Here is a 24,908-nt window from a genome sequence, read left to right as displayed (position 1 = left end):
TAAAAATCGAGAAAGCTGATTCCGTGCAAGTTGGAAACAACAACAAATTAACTAGATAACTGACTCATTTATTAAAAACATAAATTCTCACAGCCTCATAGTTTGCATAACGGGATTTGATTTATTCATAAAACTACAAAGCCCACAGTTGCCGGCTTACGGATGTTGGGATACGAGCGAATGATTGGCTGTTGCTATAAGGTCGCTATGGGTGACACAGACGCTGCAAATAGCAGTGCATGCCGGGATGCATCAACAAGCCGTGATGTGGTGCTGTGGTGAAGTTGTTTGTGGCGGATAAGCTAGTTGGATAAGTAAAATGAAGGTATGTGACCGAATTATCTACTTTTAAAATTTACTTGTAAACAAAGGGATAAATGCACTAGATTATCTATTTCTTGGGCTATATTGCATTGTAGTTTTTTCTAGTAAATAGCTACCTAGAAGTTTATATTTGAAATAAATCTGTATCCCAGTCACTCAGCTAGTTTACGAAATATTTTCATCTCAGTAATTGTACACTTTAAAAAACGATTAAATACTTCTCATTATTTTCAGCGCGTTTTCACCCTCTCGGAGAAAGCGTGGAGTGGTTCATGTTTACAGTACAAATGGCAAAAGGCGTTGGGTAATTACCTCGCTGTTGCTGGGTAAGTGTAATAGCGGTTTTTTTTTAGTCTTCGCGATCCAGATTTTCCTCTGACATTATCACTGGTATGGGCCACATCATCAGCTACTGTATGTAGGTTCGTAAGACATTAATTTAAATATACAAAGCTATATGTGATTATTTTGTTTCGTCTCTTTAAGATCTGACAATTCTGTAAAAATCTTTGATCGTCATGGACAAAAGAAGAACGAACTTAACCTGCCAGGGTGAGCAGAGAGCGATTTTCATTAGGCCTACTTGCTGCCGCGTGCAGTGGAATAAACAGCTAAAATGGCCTGAATTGCCTTTTGTAGTGAGGTTGTAGGGTATACGGTATTTAATATTTCCGCTAAATGCTTTTCGTTCTCCTCCAATTCTGGTGTAGACGGTGTCTGGCAATGGACTGGGATAAGGATGGGGACATGCTCGCTGTTATTGCTGATAAGTCTAGTGCCATATACTTGTGGGATGCCAATGTAAACAAGACCTCTCAGCTGGACAGCGGCATGAGGTGAGAGTTGAGCAGCAGAAGGCAGCTGTGTGGCCTCACTGCGCAGATTTGGTCATCATTCTGGGGGAACATTTGTATTATCTTGTTTTTCGGTGCTGTTGTAAATGACTGTGTACAGTGGACACGCATTGTCGTCAAAGGGTTGTGCTTCATCGTTTCTTCAGGGATCAAATGTCCTTCGTTTTGTGGTCAAAGGTGGGACCCTTACTGGCGGCCGGCACGGCCAAGGGCAACCTGCTCATCTACAACCAGCAGACTTCACGAAAGATCCCCGTTCTCGGTACCCCTGCTTCGCCGTCCGCCTCTGCGAAGTGCCGTGTGTTTGCAAACCGGAGCGCGACTCCTACAGGAGAAGCTTTTACCCTCAGGCCATTCGGATCATAGACGCTACCGATTAAAATAAGCTATAACTGCAACCTGCACTTTAAATAGATTCTCAAATATTTTCCTATAACTTTTTGACTTTTACTTTTTGTATATATTTCTGTATTTTACTACACTTATTTACTACTACTTATTTTGTTAACCTATGTTATTTTTATTAGTTATCCTTCTGCCTTGTTTATTGCACAGTCTGAAATAGTGGCTATTTCATTTCACTGCTTGTGCACCAGCACATTCATGCATGTCACAAATGAAACTCTTGAATCTTGAATTTGTTCCATATAATATCAGGCTGTGATTCACTCTCACGCTGATCCTGATTCATAAGCTGAAGTTTTCATTTTGACACGCGGTATAAGAAGCAGGAGGTGTGGTGGCCGGTGGTGGCATCGTCCCCTGATCCTCCCAGGCTGCTGGTTGAGTTGGACTTGCTGGTGTCTGTCCTTGGGTCGGACTTGCTGGTGTCTGTCCTTGGGTCTGAGGGTTCAGATGTGCGGAGAGCAGGATACAAAGTGCTTGCGTTTAGTTGGGCGCGGATGCTGCCTCTTCCCAGAGCCACGTGACCCAAACTGTTCCTGCATGATGCCGGTACATTGATGGTCAGAGCTGTTCGTGGATTTCAGGGAAGCACACCAAGCGGATCATCTGCGGCTGCTGGAGTTCCCAGAACTTGCTGGCGCTGGGCGGCGAGGACAAGGTGCTGACCATCAGCAACCACGAGGGGGACACCATCCGACAGGTGATCGCCGGCCAGGCCCCTGTGGCCCCTCTCTCTGTCTGTTTGTCACCTGTAGCCCCGAGTCTGGTTGCCCATTTCACCTCACCTGTTCTTGTCCCTGGCTGCAGACGTCCGTGCGCTCCGAGCCAGGGGATGTCCAGTTCTCCGTGATGAAGACCGACGAGAGGGCCTCGCCGGGGGAGAGCACTGTGAGTGTCACCCGGGTGTCCAGCCCTGCTTCCCACTGAAAAGCTATATGCTGATCCCTAAAAGCCGTTTGTCAGGGTTGTCACCTGCTGGAGATTTTTGTAATACTTTGTTTGTAGGGAGAGTGTCTAACTCCTCAACAATGAGTCAGATGAAGACCATGATCAAAGTCTGTGTTTCTCAAACTGGTCCTCGGGGACCTTCAGACAGTCCACGTTTTTGCTTCTTACCGTGAGCTGGAAGGAAGCAAAAACGTGAACTATCTGTGGGTACCTGGGGACCGAGTTGAGAAACACAAATCAATGTGATTGGATTCAAACGCAATGTGTTGTGGTTAAATTTGAACTCAGAAGGCTCTTTCCTGACTTGCCAGGTCAGTGTGGTGGTTGGGAAGAAGACCCTGTTCCTCTTCAACCTGAATGACCCAGACAACCCCATCGAGCTGGCCTTTCAACAACGTTATGGCACCATCATCGCCTACCGGTGGTGAGGCTCTATCTGGCTGGCTTCTTCCTTCAGCTTTGGTTCCTTGTCTCTTCGATGCTTCCGTCACGCTCCTCTCTGTCGGACAGGTACGGCGACGGCTACATCATGATCGGTTTCTCTCAGGGCTACTTTGTGGTCATCTCCACTCACATCAGAGAGATCGGCCAGGAGCTCTTCCAGGCACACAACCACAAGGACAGCCTGACCAGCATCGCCATCTCCCAGTCGCTCAACAAGGCGGCGTCCTGTGGGGACAACTGGTAAGAGTATGTTACTGTGAAGCCCAGATGTACTTTACCGTCACATGGGAATGTTGGTAGGGTCCTGTCTCACGTGCTGAAGGTCAACATACTAGGGTTCGATTAGTCAACATACAGGCCTAAATGCATTAAGACTGTTTAGCGAACTGGAAGCACCTTATTTCAGCATTAGCTGCTGTGACTTTCTCTCCCTATTAATCTTTGGTTTCTACCTCAGCATCAAGATCCACGATCTCACAGAACTGAAAGAAATGTACGCCATTGTGAACCTCGAGGACGAGACCAAAGGTGGGTGTGATTGCGGGTGGTGTGAGTTTGTGGGGTGTGTTTTTTTTGGAGGGTGCTTCTCCTTGTTGAATGCATGTTCGTTATGGTCTGTGTTGTAACCCCAGCATTTCACTTCAGAGGGATGGATTGATGTACGATGCATTCATTCATCATTAGGCCCTTCAGATCTAATAACCAGAGCTCTTGTGTGTGTGTGTGTGTGTGTGTGTGGATGTTGAGAGGGTGAACTGGGTGAGCAGTTGTTGCTGACCTTATGTCAGTTGTTGCAGAATTGTGAGTAAGTACAGGCATAAAATGGAGGCTTCTAGGTGGATCTATGAACTTGGCAGGTTCTTTATCAAAGGAATGTCAGTTTCCGGTCGGGATTCTAAATGCAGTGTCACTGTTTACGTGTGTCTGTGTCTGCGTGTCTGCTAGGTCTGGACCAGCTCTCCTGGACGGACGACGGGCAGTTGCTGGCCATCTCCAGCCAGCGGGGGACGCTCCATGTGTTCCTCACCAAGCTACCCATCCTGGGGGTCACCTGTGGAACTCGCGTGGCCTACCTGACCTCTCTGCTGGAGGTCACCGTGGCCAACCACGTGGAGGGGGTCAGTCTCTGTGACACAAGCCCTGCCGGGCAAACCCCAGCTGGTCTCCCCTTTTATAAATCAGGAATACCCATAATGCAATGTGGGCGGAATGATAATGTGTGTTTCTCTGGTTATGGCCAATGGGAGTCAGAAAGGCTCCATAAACATGTTTTAATCTTGACCTTGCCCACGGACCTCTTTGGGTCTCCTGGCACAGGAAGCACTGGTCGCAGTTTCTGTGGAGGTGGAGCCCAACTTCATCGCCGTGGGACCGTACCATGTCGCCGTGGGAATGAACAACCGTGCCTGGTTTTACAGCCTGGGAGACAACGGTGGGTGGGGCCGTGTCCGGAGGGGGGAGCTCATTATTGTGACCGGGGGGCTGTCAAAGTGCATATCCATTCTCACTTCATTCATTGGTCCACCCGATAATCACAATTTGCATGTCCACTGGGTTCCGTTTTCCGTCAGTGACAGGTGTGTGTGTGTGTGTGTATGTGTGTGGGGGGGGGGTCACCTGCAGGGGTGGACAGGCTGAGGGACACCGAGTATTTGGGCACGGTGGCCTGCATGTGCGTGAACGCCGACTACGCCGCCGCCCTCTTCGAGGGGAAGGTGCAGCTCCACACGGTGAGATTGGCCACACCCACTGCCCCGCCCCCCGCCGTTGGGCGTGGCGGATTGACTGACGGCCTCTGGGTCCGAGTCTCTGCCTCTTTCCAGCATCATGCTGGGAATGACGGTTGACTGTGTGCGCCCAGATCGAGGGGGAGGAGCAGGATGTGCAGGAGGACCGGCAGACGCGCCTGTTCCCAGGTCGAGACGACAAGTGTCGCATCACGAGCCACGCCCTCACCGCCGACTTCCTGTTCTACAGCACGGACGTAAGGATCTGAATCAGACCCTGCGTGACATATAACCCTACCGCAGTGGGGTGAGAGGAGTTAGGCCATGAATACGACCATCTGACCCACCTGAGGGACCGCAATCTTACGCGTGGAGCGATTGATCTTCTAGCGCCGCCGAGGGTGAAGCCTCACACGCTAAAGCAGGCCTCACTCCTCTCACTGTGCAGACCGGGGTGATCCAGTGCTTCTACATAGAGGACTGGCAGTACATCAACGAGCACCGGCACTCGGTGGGCATCCGCAAGATCGTCCCCGACCCCAGCGGCACGCGGCTGGTTTTCATCGACGATAAGAGCGATGGCTTCCTCTACTGCCCGGTGGGTCGCCCCGTTCTACCTTTCTCTCTGTCTGTTGGCGTCTGGGTCGTGAGTTTGTTTATTTCCCCCCCCCCCCCCCGCATCGCCTCCAGGTGAACGACTCCGTGTTTGAAATCCCCAGTTTCTCACCAACGATAAAAGGAGTTCTGTGGGAAAACTGGGCCACAGACAAGGGTGTGTTCGTGGCCTACGACGACGACAAGGTCTACACCTACGTTTTCTACAAGGACACCATCCAAGGTACTGTCTGCTTTATCCCGCAGACCCTGCAGCAGTTGAAAAAGCAGGAGTTAAGGATGCAAACTTGCCTAATTGAGTTACAGAGCTCACTCACGAGAACTCTTGTAGTTAAAAAAGTAGAGCATTTTTAATTTGAAGGTTGTGGGTTCAAATCCAACATAAATTGTAACCCTTCTATTGTAAGCTGCTTTGGATAAAAGCATCAGATCAATGAGCAAATGTGATCTTACTTAAACAACCAATCATCAAGAAAATATCACTATGTTGTATCAAAGCTCTGACCTTTAACCCCACTGTGCCAAAGGCTCCAGAGTCAGCTTGGCTGGGGGCACGAAGCTGCCCTTTTCCCACAAGCCTTTGCTGCTGTACAATGGGGAGCTGACGTGCCAGACCCAGAGCGGGAAGACCAGTAACCTCATCCTGAGCACGCACACCTTCCTGGAGAGCAGGAGCAAGGATGCGCCCCCCACTGACCTCAGGAACATGCTCACGCAGGCGCTGATGCTCAAGAGGTGGCGACCAGGGGGCCCAGCTGGGATGGATTGGGTTGGACTGGGATGGGTGCTCCTCTGGGACTCCACCCAGAGCCTGTCCTCATGTTCATGCGATACATGCGTCTCCCTTGGTCCTCATTTGGACGCGTCTAAGCTGGCCATCATGTTTGTCTTTGTTCATGGGTCTCTGCCCTCACTAAAACAGTAACAATGGGGCGATTCTTTTTTACAAGACAAGCCATAATTTATACAGAAGGGCCAGCCTTATCATTAGCCAATGACATGTTTTGAATTGGTGAATGACAGCTCCCTGTCACTCTGGGGGCCAATCGGCTTTCAGCTGGAGCCTATTCCCCTTTGGCCCCGCCCCTGTATATGCCACTACACTGCCCATGATCAAACCTATGCAGGTTATGTTAGGAAACTTCAAGGTGCTGTTGGGTAGGAAGATCCACAGACACCAGTCTCCGTGTTTTTTTTTTCTTTTGTCCGCGTGTGGCAGGTTCTCGGCAGCCTGGGAGCTATGCAAAGCCCTGAACAGCGCCGACTGCTGGTCAGAGATGGGTCACGCCTGCATGCTTCACATGGAGGTGGAGCTGGCTATCCGCGTCTATCGCACGGTGCGCAACGTGGGCATGGTCACGTCCCTGGAGGACATCAAGGTACATGGCGCCCCCTGTTCCCCGTATCCCATGAGCGGCTCGCCACCTTTGACTGAATCTAGAACCATCACCTCTCCCGGTTCTAGGGCATCGAGGACCAGAACCTCCTGGCCGGACACCTGGCCATGTTTACTAATGACTTCAACCAGGCGCAAGACCTGTACCTGGCGTCCACGTGCCCCATGGCCGCCCTGGAGGTGGGTCCGCCCCCAGAGCGCCTAGCCCGGGGTCACTGCCCCCGCCACACTGACACGTTATCCGCACACACACACAGATGCGGCGGGACCTCCAGCACTGGGACAGTGCACTGCAGCTGGCCCAGCGTCTGGCTGCCAAGGAGATCCCTTTCATCTCCAAAGAATACGCTGTGCAGCTGGAGTTTGTGTGAGTTTCCTGGGCACAGGGGGGCAGGTCCCCACTACTCATCTGGGTATGGGGGCATCCCCAGTGTTCATCTGGGTTTGGGGGCATCCCCAGTGTTCATCTGGGTTTGGGGGCATCCCCAGTGTTCATCTGGGTTTGGGGGTGTCCCCACTGCTCATCTGGGTTTGGGGACGTCCCCAGTGTTCATCTGTTTTTGTGGGCTAAGTTAGCCTCTATCTTATATTTTTTACATTTAATTCTCTAATTGTCCCCTCCAGGGGTGACCATGTGAATGCCTTATCTCACTATGAAAAAGGGATCACTGGTGACAGCCAGGTAAGTGTGTGTGTGTGTTTGTGTGTGAGAGTGTGAGATACTTGGATTTCACACAGAGGGGCCAACCAATGATTTGTACTGAATCTGTGAATGACAGGGGAGGAGGCACTCCGGGGGCCAATCAGCTTTCAGCTGGGGTCAGTGGCCCTGCCCCTGTATCCATCCCCTGCTGATTGGTTGTCTCCCGTTCCCTCTCCCAGTTCCAGGAGCACGACGAGGCCTGCCTGGCCGGACTCGCTCGCATGTCCATCCGGATGGGCGACATCCGGCGCGGGGTCAACCAGGCTATCAAACACCCCAGCAGGCAGCTGAAGAAGGACTGTGGGACCATCCTGGAGAGCATGAAGGTGCCCGGCCACTGCCGTCACCACCGCCGTTCCTTTGGCTCCCTCTAGTGGTGGCTCTAGTGACTGATTGGTCTGTCTTTGCTTCGTCCACAGCAATTTTCTGAGGCAGCCCAGCTGTTTGAGAAGGGCCAGTATTATGACAAGGCTGCCTCTGTCTACATCCGCTGCAAGAACTGGTAAGGACACCAGCGCCCCCTTCTGGCCGGTGCCAATGAAATGGACGGGAGTACAGCACTAATGGGGACTTGGTACTGAAGGTTCTTCACTTTGCTGTCTTGCCGCTCGTTCTTATATAGCCTACTTTCAGTTTTTAGTTTTAGTAATTTTATTTCTAGGGAAAGACAATCTATTCAGTTCAGTTCGGCACATGGGGGTGTTGTGATAAAGTGCAACGTCATAAAGAGAGAGAACAATACAAAAACAGGGAAAGACAAAGGAATAAAAGAGCCAGAAACTCCCAAGTAGGGAGGAAAAAAACCTCTGCCCCCCCCCCAGGCTAATGTTATAGAAAAAGAAAGAGTGGGCAAGGTGAAGACTGTAATCCAGTCAAGTCAAAGCTGTTAGACTAAACTAGCTCTATATGTTGTAATATAGTGCCATTACCTATTTCTATTTCGATTTAAGTGCATTAGACAAAAGAGGACCAAAGCATGGCAATATACTGGAATACCTTACCTCGAATGATTTCCTGAAAAGGAGTAAAACAAAAATAAACAAATAATTACTTTAGCTAAATAGTATTGTAAGATTGTAATGGAAATAATTTGTTACTTTCGGAAACAATATTTATAGTTTTTGTTTTGTTTATTTTATTTTCATATTTTATTTCCGTTTAAGAACATGTTCTTGTATAGTTTTCGTTTTTCGTTAACGATAACGACCCTGGTGTATCGCTGTCATTATCACGCCATCCGGCCTTGTGATGCCCGGAGTTTTGACGTGGGCGTCTGCCTTTCTTAGGGCCAAAGTGGGTGAGCTCCTGCCTCACGTGACCTCCCCCAAGATCCATCTGCAGTACGCCAAGGCCAAGGAGGCCGACGGCAGGTGAGCCGCCCCCCCCCCCCAGCTCTCGCTCTGTTTTGTGGTCTGCGGTCCGTTGACGTCTGTGGCATCGGTGCAGGTACAAAGAGGCGGCGGCCGCCTACGAGAGCGCCAAGGACTGGGACAACGTGATCCGCGTGCAGCTGGAGCACCTGAAGAGCCCCGAGGAGGCTGTGCGCATCGTGCGGGACACGCAGTCCATCGACGGCGCCAAGATGGTGGCCCGCTTCTTCCTGCGCCTCAATGACTACGGCTCGGCCATACAGTTCCTGGTCATGTCCCGGTGCAACGACGAGGCCTTCCAGCTGGCCCAGCAGCACGGCCAGATGGAGGTGTATGCAGATATCATCGGTGAGGCCCTCACCGAATTTCTCTGTCACGCCTTCTAATGCAGTGCTGTTACAGCTATATAGTTATAATAACAGTTAGGGTTTGTTTGAATATTTGTGTTTCCCCTTCCTCCTGTTAAAGGAGGGGTGGGGAGGTGCAAGAGGCATAATTGCACCCCCTACTGGTCAGATGGAAATGCTATTTGAACATACAGTTGACCCTTTTGCATCGCGACCTTCCCTGTTTTGGTTTTGTTATATTGCCGGGTCAGCGTAAGAAAGTTTAGTGACTCGGATTTATTTGGTTATATCTGAAATTGTGGCCTGCATGTCCGTTATAGCCGAACAAAACTACAGCTAAAAGCGGCCCTGGGGACCAAACTATTTGTCCATTATAAGCGAAATTCCGTTATATGCGAGTCCGCTATATCCGTTGCTTTTTCTGCATGTTCTTAAAGGCGCACGGCCAGGACCAGCGGACCTCGTCCGTTATAGACGATATTCCGTTATAAGTGAGTACACTATAACGGGATTTTACTGTAATAACGTTACGATGCATGACAAACTGGCAGGGTCTGATGCCACCATGGAGGACTACCAGAGCATCGCGCTCCACTTCGAGGGTGAGAAGAAGCACCTGCAGGCGGGCTGCTTCTTCCAGAAGTGTGGTCAGCACAGCCGGGTGAGGTGGCTACGCCGGGGGCCCCTGTGCTCCGCCGCTCCCGGGCCGCGGCTCACCTCGCTTCTCCGTCTCTCAGGCCCTGAAGCACTTCCTGAAGTGCCGCAGTACGGAGGACAGCCTGGCGACCGAGATGGCTATTGAGACCGTAAGAGCGCCGCCCGTTACCGTCGCCATACGCGCGTCCACTCCAGGTCCCTCCACGGTCGTTACTGACGTGCCTGTTCTCACGCCAGGTGGGCCAGGCCAAAGATGAGACGCTGACGAACCAGCTGATCGATTACCTCATGGGGGAGAGCGACGGGGTGCCAAAGGTATGCTGCCGGCATGCCCCGCCCACACATGCCCCGCCCGCCTATGCCCCGCCCACCGACATAGTCCTCAGAAATCCATCGCTATGTTGGTGCCGTCTGCTACTCTTTTCATCTCCTTTTCTGGTTATAATTCTACTTTCCATTTTGGGTTTTCATCTGCTGCGACTCTCTTTTTGTTTTCCATCTGTTTGCACCTGCTGCTCTGGTCTCCCATCGCCTTTTGGTGCCTGGGTAGTCTCTCACTGTGAGTAGTCATCTGATGCTGCCCCCTGTTGGTCAGATTGATCCAGCACGTGATGATCTCTGATTTGGTCGCTTGCTTAGCCTCCCGCTGTTGGTTCAGGGGGGCCAGGTTTGAGTGTGGTGGCCCTGTTGTGGATTCATGAGGTTAGTCTGTATTAGGGCTGGCTGATATCAAATCAATATTGTATCGCTCATGCGCAATAATCACCAGGGCTTCAGATGACAGGCAAGACATTCGTCAAGCCACCATTTTTTCGGTACTAAATGGATGTTTTACACCCACAGTTTAATAGATATTAATCAGGCATTTTATGAAAAGTTAATAATCAGTATAAATTCGGCATATCCTTATATTTAATTAACGTGTCAGACTTTAAACTGCAAAAAGTACCGCAACACAACCATTGACTTTTCTACCTTGTTTATCCACAAGATCTCCTCTTTTAAAAGATGTTAGAGATGTTCGTTTCTTCACCGCCACTTCAGTGCATGTCGCATTTAAATATACCAAGCCATAGTATACCAAGCCATAGTATACCAAGCCATAGTATACCAAGCCATAGCATACCAAAACAGTATTATGTGGCGTGCCCCGCAAACCAAATTTAATCAACATAAAGAAAATCCAAGTTTACACAGATTACTAACTTTTGGGTGTCACAAAACGCATCTCATTAATATTTTAGCCATACCACTGATCTGCTTACCAAATTATGGGCATAAATTAACACCCGTATCGTACCGAAAAACTGGCCAAATGTCTTTCCTGAAGCCCTGGTGATTATTGCTCATGGGCGGTATAATATCGGTATGATATCACCCAGCCCTAGTCTGTGTGATAAGCAACTGAATGACCCCCCACCACTCATGAATGATAGTCCTATCGGTCAGAGACTTTAAGGTGGACCTTAGAGAGAACCAGACAGCAGGTCTCAGCCAACCGCTATGGTAAAATCACATGCATTCCTCCATGAAGCAGCAGAATATCTGTATGCCTTGTGAAAGTAATGTTTAGTGCTGCGGCAAACATTCAAGAAATTTCATATATAAAAAGATGAGAAGAAAAGTCCCAAAGAAAAACGAATTACTGGGTAATAATAAAAATTTATGCACAATTTATGTATGACACTTCTCACAAGTAGTGTGCAAGTAACACACGAGTAAGAAAACAGAAAAGTGGGTGGTCTTCCTAGCACTGCTCAAGAGCGCTAAAAAGGGACTGAAGTATGAGAGCATTTTCAAAACGTTGGTACTGGCAAAAGCTATATAACAAAAAACTTCAGCCGAATATGAAATTATTCAGTAGTTGGAGCACTAGTTACATTTCTAACCATTCATCATTACTTCATGAGAGGACAGGTTCTGGTAACCTGGTTTCAGTAACCGAAACACAGTGATCCGGGGCACTGCCATTAAATCTTAACGGCACACTGAGACATTAGGTCAGAAGGTCAGCATCGGCCCATGTGATCCCATCCCGTCAGGACGCCAAGTACCTGTTCCGGCTCTACATGGCCCTGAAGCAGTACCGCGAGGCAGCCCGGACAGCCATCATCATCGCCCGCGAGGAGCAGTCTGCAGGTCTGTCCCTGGTGCTGGGGTGTGGCTTCCTTTAAGTTCTTAAGCCTCATTATGTCTTTAAGGTCTATACTATGGCTTCATTTGTCAGCGCAGGAAACTAAACTTCTACCATAAAGTCAGTATTTTTTTCCAAGCAGTTTTCCCAGAATCCCCCAACGCATGCAAAACCTTTACCCTGAATACCCTAGTAAACAAACACGACCCCTTTGCTTTTAGGAAACTACCGGAATGCCCACGATGTCCTCTTCAGCATGTACATGGAGCTCCACAGCCAGAAGATCAAGATCCCAGCAGAAATGGCCACAAACCTCATGATCCTGCATAGCTACATTCTGGTTAAGGTTGTTTGACCTCACGCTGACCCCAGTCATGTGACCAGCTGTAATTGGCTTATTGATTAAACATGTTTAATATGTTCTTGCCTGTTTGAACCGCAGATCCATGTAAAGAGAGGCGACCACTTGAAGGGGGCACGCATGCTTATTAGAGTCTCAAACAACATTAGCAAGTTTCCCTCGCGTGAGTAACCGGCCTCTCGCTGTTCTGGGGAAAGCCCCCCACAGCCGGCTGACCCCGCCCCCCATTTGTCGCTACCCCCAGACGTGGTGCCCATCCTGACGTCGGCGGTGATCGAGTGCCACCGCGCCGGCCTCCGGAAGTCGTCTTTCGGCTTTGCCGCCATGCTGATGAGGCCCGAGTACCGCAGCAAGATCGACCTCAAGTACCGGAAGAAGATCGAGGCGATGGTCCGGTGAGTCGGGCGCGGTGGCTGACCCCCCTCCCCGCCGTGCCAGGCCGGGGCCACTCATCAGCCCCCGTCTCGTACTCCCCCCGCAGGCGGCCGGACACCTCAGAGCTGGAGGAGGAGACCACGCCCTGCCCCTACTGTGGCTTCCAGCTGCCAGAGTGCGAGCTTGTCTGCCCCAGCTGCAAGAACAACCTGCCTTACTGCGTCGCCACGGTGAGTCTGCAGCTTTGGGCAGCAGCGGAGCGTCCGTCCGCACGTGTGCCTTTGGTACGCTCCCTCAGTCACATGGTGTCTATGGCCCCGCCCACCAACAGGGTCGCCACATGGTGAAGGAGGATTGGTCAGCCTGTCCCCACTGCAGCTTCCCTGCCCTGTACTCCCAGCTTCTGGTGTGAGTATCCCAGGCCAATGGTAGCTTCCTCTGCCCTGCTCAGGAGGGTCAGTACTGTGCAAGAGTCTTAAGCAGTCAAAGAAAATGTTTACAGCTATTTAGCTGGGTACTAAGTACATATTTGTTCTAAAGAAAACACAGATTAACAGGAAAATAATAAAGAATTTCTTCTGTTCTCCAAAAAGTTACTGGTATCTTACTGGATGACTAGAACAGCACTGCTTCAGTTCCCAAACCACTTCAGGGACACCTCAGCCTTTCCATGAGTTCACTTAAATCAATGAGGTATTGATTATCCATGTTAGGCACGATAGTGGTCAAGCCAACAAGCACATGGGTGTGTTGGATGGTTGCTGCAAATACTGAGGTGTCTTTAGGAGAGGTTTTGATATGGGGGACACACTTTGATAGAAGTGATATCATTTTACATTAACATGGAGATCTCATAAGCATTGTACATTAACATGGATATCTTATAAGCATTTTACATTAACATGGAGATCTTATAAGCATTGTACATTAACATGGAGATCTTATAAGCATTGTACATTAACATGGAGATCTCATAAGCATTGTACATTAACATGGAGATCTTATAAGCATTGTACATTAACATGGAGATCTCATAAGCATTGTACATTAACATGGAGATCTCATAAGCATTTTACATTAACATGGAGATCTTATAAGCATTGTACATTAACATGGAGATCTCATAAGCATTGTACATTAACATGGAGATCTCATAAGCACTGTACATTAACATGGAGATCTCATAAGCATTGTACATTAACATGGAGATCTCATAAGCATTGTACATTAACATGGAGATCTCATAAGCATTTTACATTAACATGGAGATCTTATAAGCATTGTACATTAACATGGAGATCTCATAAGCATTGTACATTAACATGGAGATCTCATAAGCATTTTACATTAACATGGAGATCTTATAAGCATTGTACATTAACATGGAGATCTTATAAGCATTGTACATTAACATGGAGATCTCATAAGCATTGTACATTAACATGGAGATCTTATAAGCATTGTACATTAACATGGAGATCTTATAAGCATTTTACATTAACATGGAGATCTTATAAGCATTTTACATGACTGCCTAATACTTCTGCACAGTACTTGATTGCCTTAACTTGGAATACATGTTAATCCTAAAGGCTGTTTTGTACCTCCGCATTAAATCGACTGCGTAGCTGTGGACCCTATGCAAACACATACATCATAGCCTGACCTGCACCTCCCCGGAAGTGTTAACACACGTCACGGTGACTCAGATTTCAAGAACTGTGATTGGTCTGCTTGGTAGCATTCGTTTTTCTTTTTATGGAAGCGGAGGAGGAGAACATCCTAGGTCTACTTATATCACTGATTAACACTAGAGTGTTTTCTATTTCTAGCATTAAATAACCCACCCTGGGCATCGAGCAGATCTACAAAACGCTCGGGATGACGGCGCCAATTTCACTTACCTCCATTAAGTTTATTCGTACTTCGCAAGACTAAAAAAAAAGTTAAAAGTAGAACAGACACAAACTTTAGAAGATGCATAAAAAGTGACTTTGTAGCAGCTTGGCTTTTTTCCAAATCTGTCTATAGGAAGTTCAGAGCGGCACAAATGTAACCAGCACTCGACATGGATACTTTAAATGTTTTTTGTTTCAATTGTGAGATTCAAGAATTTAATGTGGGAAGACAATAAATGCAACATCGAAAACTATGTATCACCTTGACAGTGTAATCGTAGAGCGACACACCGAAGCACAAATACAAATGCGCACAATGGCACAGGCTAGACGCAGAAGTGTAATTCAAGCTTATCCCTAACCCTGTGCTCTCCCCAGGCTGCTGGAGATCGAGTCGTCATGCCCCATGTGCTCAGAGCCCCTGAGCCCCTCCCAGGTACAGAAGACCTCCAACTGCTCTACTTACCTGCAACCGGAGGAGCTCGAGCCCTGACCCCAAGGGTGGGGGACTGAGCAGTGACCAATTAGCATCCTTTACCCCAGGAAGGGATGCCCTTTCTGCAGCCCGATACCCGAGGGACCATATGTAAAGTTCAGGCCCTAGTTTGTCATTTACCGTGATATGAGAGATGCAGCCTGTGTCAATCCCTGGGTGAGTAAGAAGATGAACAATGCAGAGGTTTCCAGATCCTTAAGCTTTAAACACAGTAAAATACCCTTTGCTTATGTATTTTTTCTGCTTGAAAAGCTATATAAAGTTTTATGTATAAATCACTTTTCTAAGAGTCCATTATTAAACTATGCTGGCACCGTTGCCCTGAGATTATTAATGTGGCTCCAAACTGCTTTGTCGATTAGGACACACTGCCTGTCAGAGGATGGAGGCTGGTTTAAATTCCTTGGCTGACAATAGGGGGTGGAAAGGTGGGGGGTGGTTAGCACTGTCGCCTCACAGAGACCTGGGTTCACGTCTCCACTGTATGTCATGGCTCTGTATGTGTGGCACTTGCATGTGGGGTTTTCCTCCAGGTTGGAGGAATTGGGTCGGCACCTCACACTGGGCTGTTCCCTGCCTTGCACCCGTAGCCTCTGGGATAGGCTGTACTCAGACAAATGACACACAAAGCTTATTCATTCTTTATTTCCAGTAGCACTTCTCAATATATAAAAAGTCAAGTGTAAGAAAATGACAGACACAAAGTCTGGGAGTTCAGGAATGCAAAATTACTGCCTTGAAAAATATTCACTAAATCAGATGCCAGCACATCTGTGAAGATTACTACTAAACAAATGATACACTACACATATATACAGGATAATGGAGGGCAACGGATACCCTACCGGCTATTTACTGCTGGAGGAAAAACAAACGCAGCCATGTTCCTCCCAGGACAGACTGCTACAGTCGGGCACAGCTATGCATCGTCCATTACCACCGACTTCCCGTTTGCAGCATAATGGCAGTACGTAGCTCTGACCGGTGAGACACCCAAGTGCATATATCTGTATAGGATATTTGTACAGTTTCAGTTTCAGGCCAGGCGGCCCAGGGTGGAGGGACAGCACACCCCCTGCCGCTATCCAGCCCCACTATGGTGTAACAGAGTCCAGTTATGCACGCTGCAGCTTTTTGGCTCCCTCGGGCTGCCATACTCACTTCTTGCCCTTGCCTTGGCCCTTGCCCTTTCCCTTCCCCTTGCCCTTCCCAGAATCCCCTGCCTTCTGCTGCTTTGTCGTTTCCTTACTTGCCTTCATTTTCTTCTGCTGCAAAAACAAAGGTCCACGTCACACATGCAGTCAGGCTCAAAATAAATCAATAAAACCCCATACAGGGCAAATATACACAAAAACAACAAAAAAAAAAAATCCCATTGGCCATGTCTATCCATCCCACCTTAACCATGGCATCAGCGGCCACGTCCTCGTCCTCCTCCGCAGCCAGCTCCTGCGACTCCTGCTCCAGCCCCCCCTCTCCCAACTCGGCGTCCACGGCTCCGCGCCGGCCCTTCTTCACCGCCTGCAGGGCGTACGGGGTCAGGTGGGACTCCTTGTTGTACGCTCGGGTGAAGGCCGCTTTCACCTGGAGGGGAAGATGCAGCACAAACATGCGGCGAAACAGTAGATGGGGAACCCAGACCCTGACCTCCACCTCCACCTCATCACCTTAGGGTCCAGTTTGGAGTAGGGGTCTGGCTGCCCGCCCCAGGTACTGATTTCCATGATGCTGTCCATGTCTTCCTTGATGATGTCGTAGTCGTTCATGAGCTGCACGGCCTTGGTGGCCCCGTCCGCTCCGTACCTCTGCAAGGGCTCCAGCAGGGCAGAGCGCAGGTAGGGCAAGTAATCCAGGTTGATGGCTTGCTTACTGACATGCGCCCTAACAGAGAAAGAGGATTTTAGCTCACGGGAGTTTGATAACCAATCGGATTGTAGAGGAAGTGGGCCCAACCAATCAGATTTTGATCCACCTACGCTACAATCTGATTGGTTCAGAGAGGGTGTCAATCATTTTTCCTTCAGAACATTTCTGTGCAAGTCAAACGCCAATGAGCTGGATGCTAGGCTTGAATTTCAAGCGATGGCATAGAGCCCAGCAGGGAGAACAGAGAGAGAGAGTGCAGACCTGAGACTCATGTGTGACGCCAGCTCCTGGATGGTGCGGTTGTGTTTGCCCGTGGAGGAGAACTTGCCCAGCCAGCTGGGGAAGGTGGGGAATTGGCTCATGTAGCCCCTCATCAACTCCCCTGGAAGCACGCTGGCGTAGATGGCCTGCAGCACAAATTTTTAAACAAACCTATCAATACACGAAATGCAAGGTAAATGATACTGGAGGTGTCGATTATAACCCTTGTTGTGCACCGTGCTGTCTGACCTGCGTGGGCAGCAGAGACCAGGTCTGACGGGATCGGATCTGCCGATCCACCAGATCTCCATCACAGATGCTGTCTGCGGTTTTGCTCAAGAGCACCAGATGACACTTCAGGTTACTGCTGAAAACAGAAGAGGCACGTTTACACATGCGACCTCATCCGCGTACCAGCAGGACCACCTTTCCCACCAATGCTCACCCTGCTGCGGCCGGACGGACGTGCAGATAGTTCTCCTGGACAAACAGGGGCGCTAATGAGTAATCGTGGAAGAAAAGGTCGGATTTGTCCATCAGGGACATTTGAGCAGTCTCGTTTCCAGCAGAGAAGACCTTCCGACAGACATCAAACGGGCCCTGGAAATAGTGGGAGTGTGAGCTGGCTTGGGATGTAGAAATCAGCACCTGGTACTTTCTATTCTGCAAATCCCATCAGTTATAGAAATGACACTGACATCGGACAATATCCCCTACATGCACAAGTGAAACGTACCAGCTTCATGTCCTTCCTGGCATTCTTTGCGTCGGCTTTGACCTGATCATAGGTCATGACTTTGTCTTTGGCCGACCACATACTCAGGTTGTGGAGAATCTGGGAAATTGCGGTCGAAACCAAAAGTTAGTTTGGCGTCTTTCATCATTTTAGGTTTTTTAGTCCTTCCCAACTGAAAGGCTACCTGTCTGATGTCTTGGTTGGACGCCAAGATGAGCTCGTTGAGAGCTGGTGCTGGGACCTTGAGGCCTTCCTTGTAGGCGATGGACATCATGGCTCCCTGAGGGGAAGCAGCAGCTATTGGTTGACGCATATTCATGGCTAACAGTTACTACTCATCACTAACACCCAGTGGGGAACTATAAAGGTTGAAGACTACAGAAACTGTAAAGGTCCAAGGTTTATCTGCTAAAAAAAAAAGTTACTAGCAGTTAAAGGTGCACAAGCACTCAGAATAAGCACTCACAGTGGGTGAGGCTGGGGTCTCCCCTAGGCTACTACCTTGATCTGCTCTAGACGGGGTCTCTGGAAGCGCAGGTCGAAGCAGTAGTTGGCCAGGGAGCGGATCTTCTGGTGGTTCCTGTCATTACACATGCAGATGATGGGGATCTTTGACTGCTTTATCAGGCTAATCATCTCCTGTGGAGGGGCAAACCAAGCAGAAGGTGAGAAAAACACACCCACCCACCACCATGCCCAGCGACCGGAATGGGGCTACCTGGATACCGCCCCTGTCCTCGTTGCCTGCCATGCCGTCCACCTCGTCCATGATGAGCACATGCTTGCTGCTCACAGTCTGAGAGGCACCTGGCAAAGGGAGGCCAGACAGTTCAGCATGGATAATCCGAGCTGCTCCTGCAGCAGGGGTCTGGGGCTTCAAACCAGACCATCTAATTCCCCTAGGGGTACCTGAGTAGAAGCTCTTGATGCTAGTGTTGTTGAGGGACTCAGCAACGACCTCCTTCAGGTTGTTCTTGCTCCGGGTACAGCTAGCGTTCATCTCCACATAGCTGTAGCCAAGTTCCTGCATCATATGTCAAAAATATGTAATGATGAGACGGACTCAGAAGAAACCACATCTACGAATGACCATTAACATTCACATCAGATACGAAGTTGATACTCTACGCTACAGATGAGCAAGACTGACCTCACAGACCAGGGCGGCCGTAGTGGTCTTTCCCACCCCAGGGGGTCCCGAGAGCAGCGCCGCCTTGAACCCGGAGCCATCGTCCTTTCCCCCGAACTTGCCGAACCGGGCCGCTGTGTGAGCACACACACATTATCGGCTCCAATAGCTCTCGGCGTGAATACCAGGACTTCAATGCGCCCCTCAACCATGAATGAGCCTCAACGTACCAGCAGGCTTTGTGTTGCCAGTGTGCCAGTTCTGGAGCCAGCGCAGCAGCTTGTTGGCACAGCTTTGTTCACCCTGTTGCCCGATGAGGCCTTTCAAGGTGTGTGGCCTGTACTTGTCCACCCACAGAAGACTGGACCCTTCGGTATCTGGCACCGGTGCTGCTGTCGTGGTTGAGGCACCGTGCCGCTCCGCCGTATCGAAGGACAGGCCCTTCCTGGCCTCTCTGGCACCGGCCCCAAGGCTGCCACTTGACGAAGGCTCTTGTTTAGGTGTGGCTGCCTTGCCCCTGGGTGACTTCCTAGAAGATGGCGTCTTCTTGGCTGGGGTTTGCTTTCTGGGACTGGTCTTCTGTGGGGTCCTTCTCGTCCTGGAGGGCTCAGGGGTCTTCTTGTTCTTTGGATAAAAACAGGAAAAGCGGTCGGCTCGGCCCCCAAGAGCAGACTTCACCTGTCAGCCGTACGACTCTCACCTCAACCTCAGCAGCAATCTCATACTTAGACTTCTTGCCCGGTTTGGTCCGTATGAGATCCAGCAAACCATCTTCATTTATGATCTTTGTGCCAAAACTTTCAGCCTGAACCATAAAAAAGACAAGAGGCCTAAACCCAGGTCTGTGAACTCAAAAGTAATGGAACAAACTCAAAAGCACGCAAGGAGAAAGCAGCAGCAGACATGGAGGCTGACCTTCTCCGTCTTGGAGGCCCCACTGTCTCTGCCCAGCACCAGGTAGCTCGTCTTGCGGCTGACGTTGCCCGTGACCTTGCCGCCATAGCGCTCGATGAGGGACTTTGCGTCATCTCTCTCCATGGACTCCATCACGCCCGTCACCACGAAGGTCAGGCCCTCCAGACAGTTCTCTGCACCCTGGGCCCCACCGACACCTGGGTCACCGCTCCTGAACCCTTCACAGTGTTTCTGCTCTTACTGGGGGGGTGCTGCTCAACCCCATCAACCAGACGGAGACCAAAAGGAGGACTACTCAATACCCTGTGTCTGCTTCTATTACCAATGAGAGCTGGAAAGAGTGGACTAATGATCTATCAAATCAAGAACCTGTTCAGAAACAAATATTATACTAGCCAAGACAGGAGCAGCCTACATACTCAGCTGACGCAGTTTATCACCTGAGGGATCTCTTTGGAGCCCAGGGCACGAGGGCCTTCTCTGTTCAGGTAGTTCCGGTATGCTGACGAATTTACGCGCTTCTTCTCTGCGTCTTCTGGGCTGACACTCTGATGAGGGTCAAATTAAATGAATTAAGATCGGTGTCAAACACGGGGGAAAAAAGGAAATCCTGGCAGATTTTACCTCTGCCTTCTTAGGGGAGATCTTCTTGCTGACGGGCGTGGTCACGGGCTCGCTCTTGGCGGTCGAGGGCATTCCCGATTTGGCAACATTCTGTGTCTCTGAAGTGGATGTTCTTGGGGGCTCCTTCTTTGGCGAAATGACCATCTTGGTAGCCCCCTCATGCTTCTTTCTGGCATTTTCTTCTTCCTTCCTTTTCATGCTGGCCAGCTTGGAGCTCGTCTTGACGGGGCTCTTCTTTGGGGACGGACCCTTGGCACCGGCCTTGCTGTTGGCACGGGACTGGGAACCAGAGACTGGAAGGTGTAAAGACAGAAGTTCAAATCACCCCTGGGCCCTTTTCCACCACTGCACAGCAGACAATGATGAGGTAAGAAAATGAGCCAAATGCCAGACACTTGGGAAGTTTGCGGGTTCACCTGGAGAAATCTTGATGCTGAGTTGGGCCGGGCCCGTGCTGCTCTTGCTGGGTGAACCAGATTCTCTGCGAGCCTAAGGGTACAATGGCATGGTCACATGACCACAACCTCAACTGCAATGCGTCTTAGCAACATAGACCCAAGCTACTAGTTTAGGGACCAACAAAAAGCTTAAGTGTTTGATATGCTGACCCCATAAAGCATGACTGCTCTCACCTTTTTGGGCTGAGGGGCCTCATCCAACATGGCCAACGTCCTTGCAAACTCTTCATCATCGTGCAGCTGTTTCTCCAGCTACAGGAGGAGCAGAATCAGACAGATGCCTGAGAGGGAACCCAAAAGCAACCTAAACGACGTTAAGATCCTTATCAGAGCTGCAAACTTACATCTTCATCCATCTGCAGCTGTCTGGCGATGGCCTCATCACTCTGGGAGTCATCCATATCCTGTGTGGCCTAGGAAAGGATGTTATGGTGACCAACTGTACTAGCAGTAAGGTTGGCCGTCTATACCCGCAAATCCGACAAAGCTGCATGACAGTAGGGCTGCACGATATCGCGATCATTTGCCTCAATGCTCAATAATCACCAGGGCTTTCGATGACGGGAGTGAACATCTGTCCAGATGCCGGCTCTTCGGTACTATATGGACGTTTACATCCGCCCACGATTTGGTAATCAGATTAGTAGTATGTCTAAAATATTAATGAGATGCGTATTGTGATGCCCAAAAGTTAGTAAACTGTATAAGTTCGGCGTATCCTTATGCTTATTAAATTCAGTTCGAGGGGCACGCCACATGCGACCGTTTTGGCAAATCATGGGAGCGATAAGCGCCGAAGGAGCAGTGAAGAAAGGGAACAGATCAGCGGCCACAACATCTTTGAAAAGAGGAGATATTGTGGATAAACAAGGTGGTGGTGAGGCGGTACTTTGCATGTTTGTTAAACATAAAGATACTACAAATTTATACAGATTACTTTTGGGCATCACAATATGCATCTCATTAATGTTTTAGCCGTACTTCTGATCTGCTTACCAAATCGTGGGTGTAAACAAATGTCCGTACAGCGCTGAAACGCTGACGTCTGGACAAACGTTGATGCCTGTCATTTAAAGCTCTGGTGATTACTGCGCATGCGTTATATAATTGCAATATATCGTGCAGTCCTACATGACAGAATTGATTTCCACTAATGAACAGCGATGGTTGGGCTGATGACTCACAGCTTTCCGCTTGGTGCTGGCCACTAACTTTTTATCCGACCTCTGGATGCTGCTGCTGCCAAAAAAGTCCAGTACAGAGGTGTGGGTCTGCTTGGGAAGGGAGGGGGCTGCTTTGGGGGTGGCTGGGGTAGGGGGCGATTTGACCTTGCCCTTCCTGCAAGACGGTTTTGGGGGGGAGCTGACGGCAGAGGTCGCCTTCTTATCCGGACCTGCTGCGGCCGACTTGGACAGTCCATTGTCGTCAGATTTAGCCGGTTTCTTCAGGGACACGAAAGTGTCACTGTCTGAATCTACCAACAAATGAGACAAAGAAAGAATTTCAGCTACGAGACAAATGACCACAGACAGTGTTGTACCAGCATGTTGTACTACTGTGCAGGTGAATGGTAGAAAAGCCGTTTACGCGTAGATGCCTGACTGGAGGAAGTCGACAAGCTGCTGCTCCCAGCTGCAGAGCAGAGAAACGAAACCCAAATCTAGAGCCCGCCTCGCACCAGCCGACAGTGACATCCTGTCTGCGTCGAGCTGCACAGCTGCAGGTTCTGGGCCCTGCCAGAGCAGGCAGCGAAAACGGCTTCTCTCCACCCGGAACACGCACAGACCCTCGGTTTCAAGACGAACGGGACAGGCCACGCAAGCCGGCTGGCTCCATCGCACCGAGTCCCTCACCGGTTTCTGAGACGTACTGAACCGGGTGTTTCTTCGGGGGGGGTGCACCCTTGGCGGGCTTCTGAGTTTCCTGGGGGGATTTCTTGGGTTTCTTCTCCACCTCTTCCTCTTCTGAGTCTAAAAGGATCACATGCCGAAATGACGAGTCCGTCTGCCAAGGCAGCCATGATGAATGACATTTAGAGGGGAAGGACAGCTCACCGGAGTGCAGGACCGCACGTTTCTTTCGTTTCACTGATGACTTCTCCACTGTTTCAGGGCTTTTAGCCTATTAAAATGAAATAAAAATGGTCATAATTCATTCATTCATTAAGCTTTATTTTACCAGGCAAAGCATTAAAAACAGTTTCTTATTTACAATGACAGCCTGGCAAGTGCCAGAAAGCAAAACGAAGATGGAAAAACACAAAGGAGCATGAATTATTTTTCAAAACATTATTGAAATTGCGGCTTGATACCACGACACCTCACAGACTGCAAGCAAAACAGAACTGTATTGCAGAATAAGAAAAGCATCGTGTTTGGGAGGCTGAAGGAAACAGAGGGCCTGTCCCAGCTTGCCTTTGAGCCAGGCTTCGCTTTATTCCTCTTCTGGTCCTCAACGCTTCTGACGCCTCCGTTCTGGGCAGGTTTCTGCACCACCGGCTTACTGGGCGCAAAGAACCTCCGGATGTCCTAGACAGGGCAAAGAGGGACTGATCAGAGGACCGGACTGAGCCGGCCATGAATCATGGGGGGACCCACAGAAAAGGCTCTTGGTCTGATTATGTGGACTGAGCAACAGAAACAGCATGAGAGGAAAACAGCAAGACACAGCATGTCTTACATATTAACAATTCCATTAAATGCAAAACGTGCAGAAAGAATCATGTTCTCTGTTGTTCGAAAAATAATCTGCCAGTACAGTGGCCGGTTTGATTTCAGGCTTTATTAGTATTACTAATTACTAATACCCCGCCGAAGCTCACCATCAGCGACTAAAACTTATTGCTAAAACTTGGCAATTATTATGGACCTAATCCTCGTCGCTAGGCCGCAGAAACACAAAATGCAAGGCGTATTTATAACGTTACTGCATCTGGAGCCCAATTAAGACGGTGCGGGTCGAAAAACATGCCTAACTTTATGTTGCTAAGCCAAGAACTGAAAACGGAGGGGGGCAGCCATGACTTGATATGTATACAAGTGCTAAGGATAAACGACGGGCTAACTTTGCGCAACGGCTGGTACGCAGTTAACACTGACACTTAACTAGCAGGCTAATGGCTTATCACTTCGTTTCACCCGCATAACGACTCAATCCGGACGCGGCATGGCCGTTTGAAGAGGCCCCCAAAAGCGGCTCACCATGATGCAGCGGGCGGACGGACGATCGGAGGCACACGGACTCACGGAGCCGCTACACTCCCCGCGCGCTTGGCGCCAACGCGAGTCGCGCGCGGCGCCGCGTAATGACGCAACTCGCAGCCGCACTGACACCGGGAGCGTCTGGCGTGACAACTTTCAGGCGCTCACCCGAGAAATATTACGGTAGGTCTATATTATTCTATTATGCATCTAAAATTAGCTACATCGAAATCTTTGGGCTAGTTTGCAAACCATACAGACGAATCGCGAGGTAATATTTACATGCATTGTTACATGCACGCAGGTGCACGTGCTTGTCTGCAGACTTGTCTCGAACTGAAAATCTCGCTCCAGCCAGCTGACCGAAGTTGGCGCCCCAGCATCAGACCTGAGATGTCGAGTGGGTAGCTTCATTGTTAATGTCAGTACCTGCATGAACTGGTCCAGCCGGACCGTGTGCAGACTGGACCGACTCATAAATTTCAAATTAATTTAATCAATTTAGTCCAAATCCACTTTATACTGCCTCGACTAAGCCTGTACAAAAAACTTTATTCTCTACCAAAAATGTAAACTTAAGTCGTCAAGCTGCAATCAGTGATCCCTAGTTTCCCTCCGGGAGCTAGTAAGATATCTATCCGATCACAGCACATCGAGAACACGAC

General features: G+C 49.5%; 2 protein-coding genes across 5 annotated transcripts; one reads left to right on the top strand and one right to left on the bottom strand.

The window, feature by feature from the left end:
- Positions 1 to 229: 229 nt before the first annotated feature.
- Positions 230 to 15,333, top strand: wdr19 (WD repeat domain 19). Of its 2 annotated transcripts, XM_023829475.2 has the most exons (35): positions 230 to 325; positions 559 to 650; positions 811 to 876; positions 1,035 to 1,160; positions 1,325 to 1,440; positions 2,168 to 2,283; positions 2,391 to 2,471; positions 2,843 to 2,955; positions 3,042 to 3,215; positions 3,433 to 3,503; positions 3,921 to 4,093; positions 4,293 to 4,407; positions 4,599 to 4,705; positions 4,837 to 4,959; positions 5,151 to 5,300; positions 5,393 to 5,540; positions 5,845 to 6,052; positions 6,537 to 6,696; positions 6,783 to 6,893; positions 6,971 to 7,080; positions 7,338 to 7,395; positions 7,596 to 7,742; positions 7,836 to 7,918; positions 8,703 to 8,786; positions 8,863 to 9,134; positions 9,685 to 9,794; positions 9,871 to 9,939; positions 10,028 to 10,105; positions 11,833 to 11,929; positions 12,146 to 12,270; positions 12,367 to 12,448; positions 12,530 to 12,680; positions 12,767 to 12,890; positions 12,992 to 13,068; positions 14,937 to 15,333. In XM_023829475.2, exons 1-35 carry the CDS (start codon positions 320 to 322, stop codon positions 15,049 to 15,051), a joined length of 4,038 nt encoding a protein of 1,345 aa, XP_023685243.1. In that variant the 5' UTR covers positions 230 to 319; the 3' UTR covers positions 15,052 to 15,333. The 2 variants fall into 2 exon arrangements, with proteins under 2 accessions (XP_023685243.1, XP_023685244.1); XM_023829476.2 differs by lacking the exons at positions 230 to 325; positions 559 to 650; positions 811 to 876 and having other exon boundaries at positions 1,067 to 1,160; positions 1,356 to 2,283.
- A 350-nt stretch (positions 15,334 to 15,683) lies between these two features.
- Positions 15,684 to 24,395, bottom strand: rfc1 (replication factor C (activator 1) 1). Of its 3 annotated transcripts, none has more exons than XM_023829609.2 (25): positions 24,244 to 24,395; positions 23,458 to 23,571; positions 23,098 to 23,164; positions 22,897 to 23,013; positions 22,228 to 22,517; positions 21,388 to 21,456; positions 21,218 to 21,295; positions 21,002 to 21,074; positions 20,586 to 20,878; positions 20,402 to 20,509; positions 19,962 to 20,141; positions 19,747 to 19,851; positions 19,277 to 19,670; positions 19,068 to 19,180; positions 18,827 to 18,941; positions 18,636 to 18,724; positions 18,419 to 18,556; positions 18,102 to 18,197; positions 17,918 to 18,016; positions 17,627 to 17,781; positions 17,431 to 17,548; positions 17,182 to 17,327; positions 16,722 to 16,935; positions 16,453 to 16,638; positions 15,684 to 16,322 (listed from the first exon to the last, which is right to left on the bottom strand). In XM_023829609.2, the coding sequence occupies exons 1-25, from the start codon at positions 24,244 to 24,246 to the stop codon at positions 16,212 to 16,214; spliced, it is 3,471 nt and encodes a 1,156-aa protein (XP_023685377.2). In that variant the 5' UTR covers positions 24,247 to 24,395; the 3' UTR covers positions 15,684 to 16,211. The 3 variants fall into 3 exon arrangements, with proteins under 3 accessions (XP_023685377.2, XP_023685376.2, XP_023685375.2); XM_023829608.2 differs by having other exon boundaries at positions 15,684 to 16,319; positions 24,244 to 24,369; XM_023829607.2 differs by having other exon boundaries at positions 17,431 to 17,545; positions 24,244 to 24,369.
- Between the last annotated feature and the right edge of the window lie 513 nt (positions 24,396 to 24,908).

The sequence above is a fragment of the Paramormyrops kingsleyae genome, chromosome 25 (assembly GCF_048594095.1).
Source record: "Paramormyrops kingsleyae isolate MSU_618 chromosome 25, PKINGS_0.4, whole genome shotgun sequence".
Lineage (NCBI taxonomy): Eukaryota > Metazoa > Chordata > Actinopteri > Osteoglossiformes > Mormyridae > Paramormyrops > Paramormyrops kingsleyae.
The sequence above is the reverse complement of the archived record's forward strand: the minus strand, read 5'-3'. Positions and strand labels throughout refer to the sequence as shown.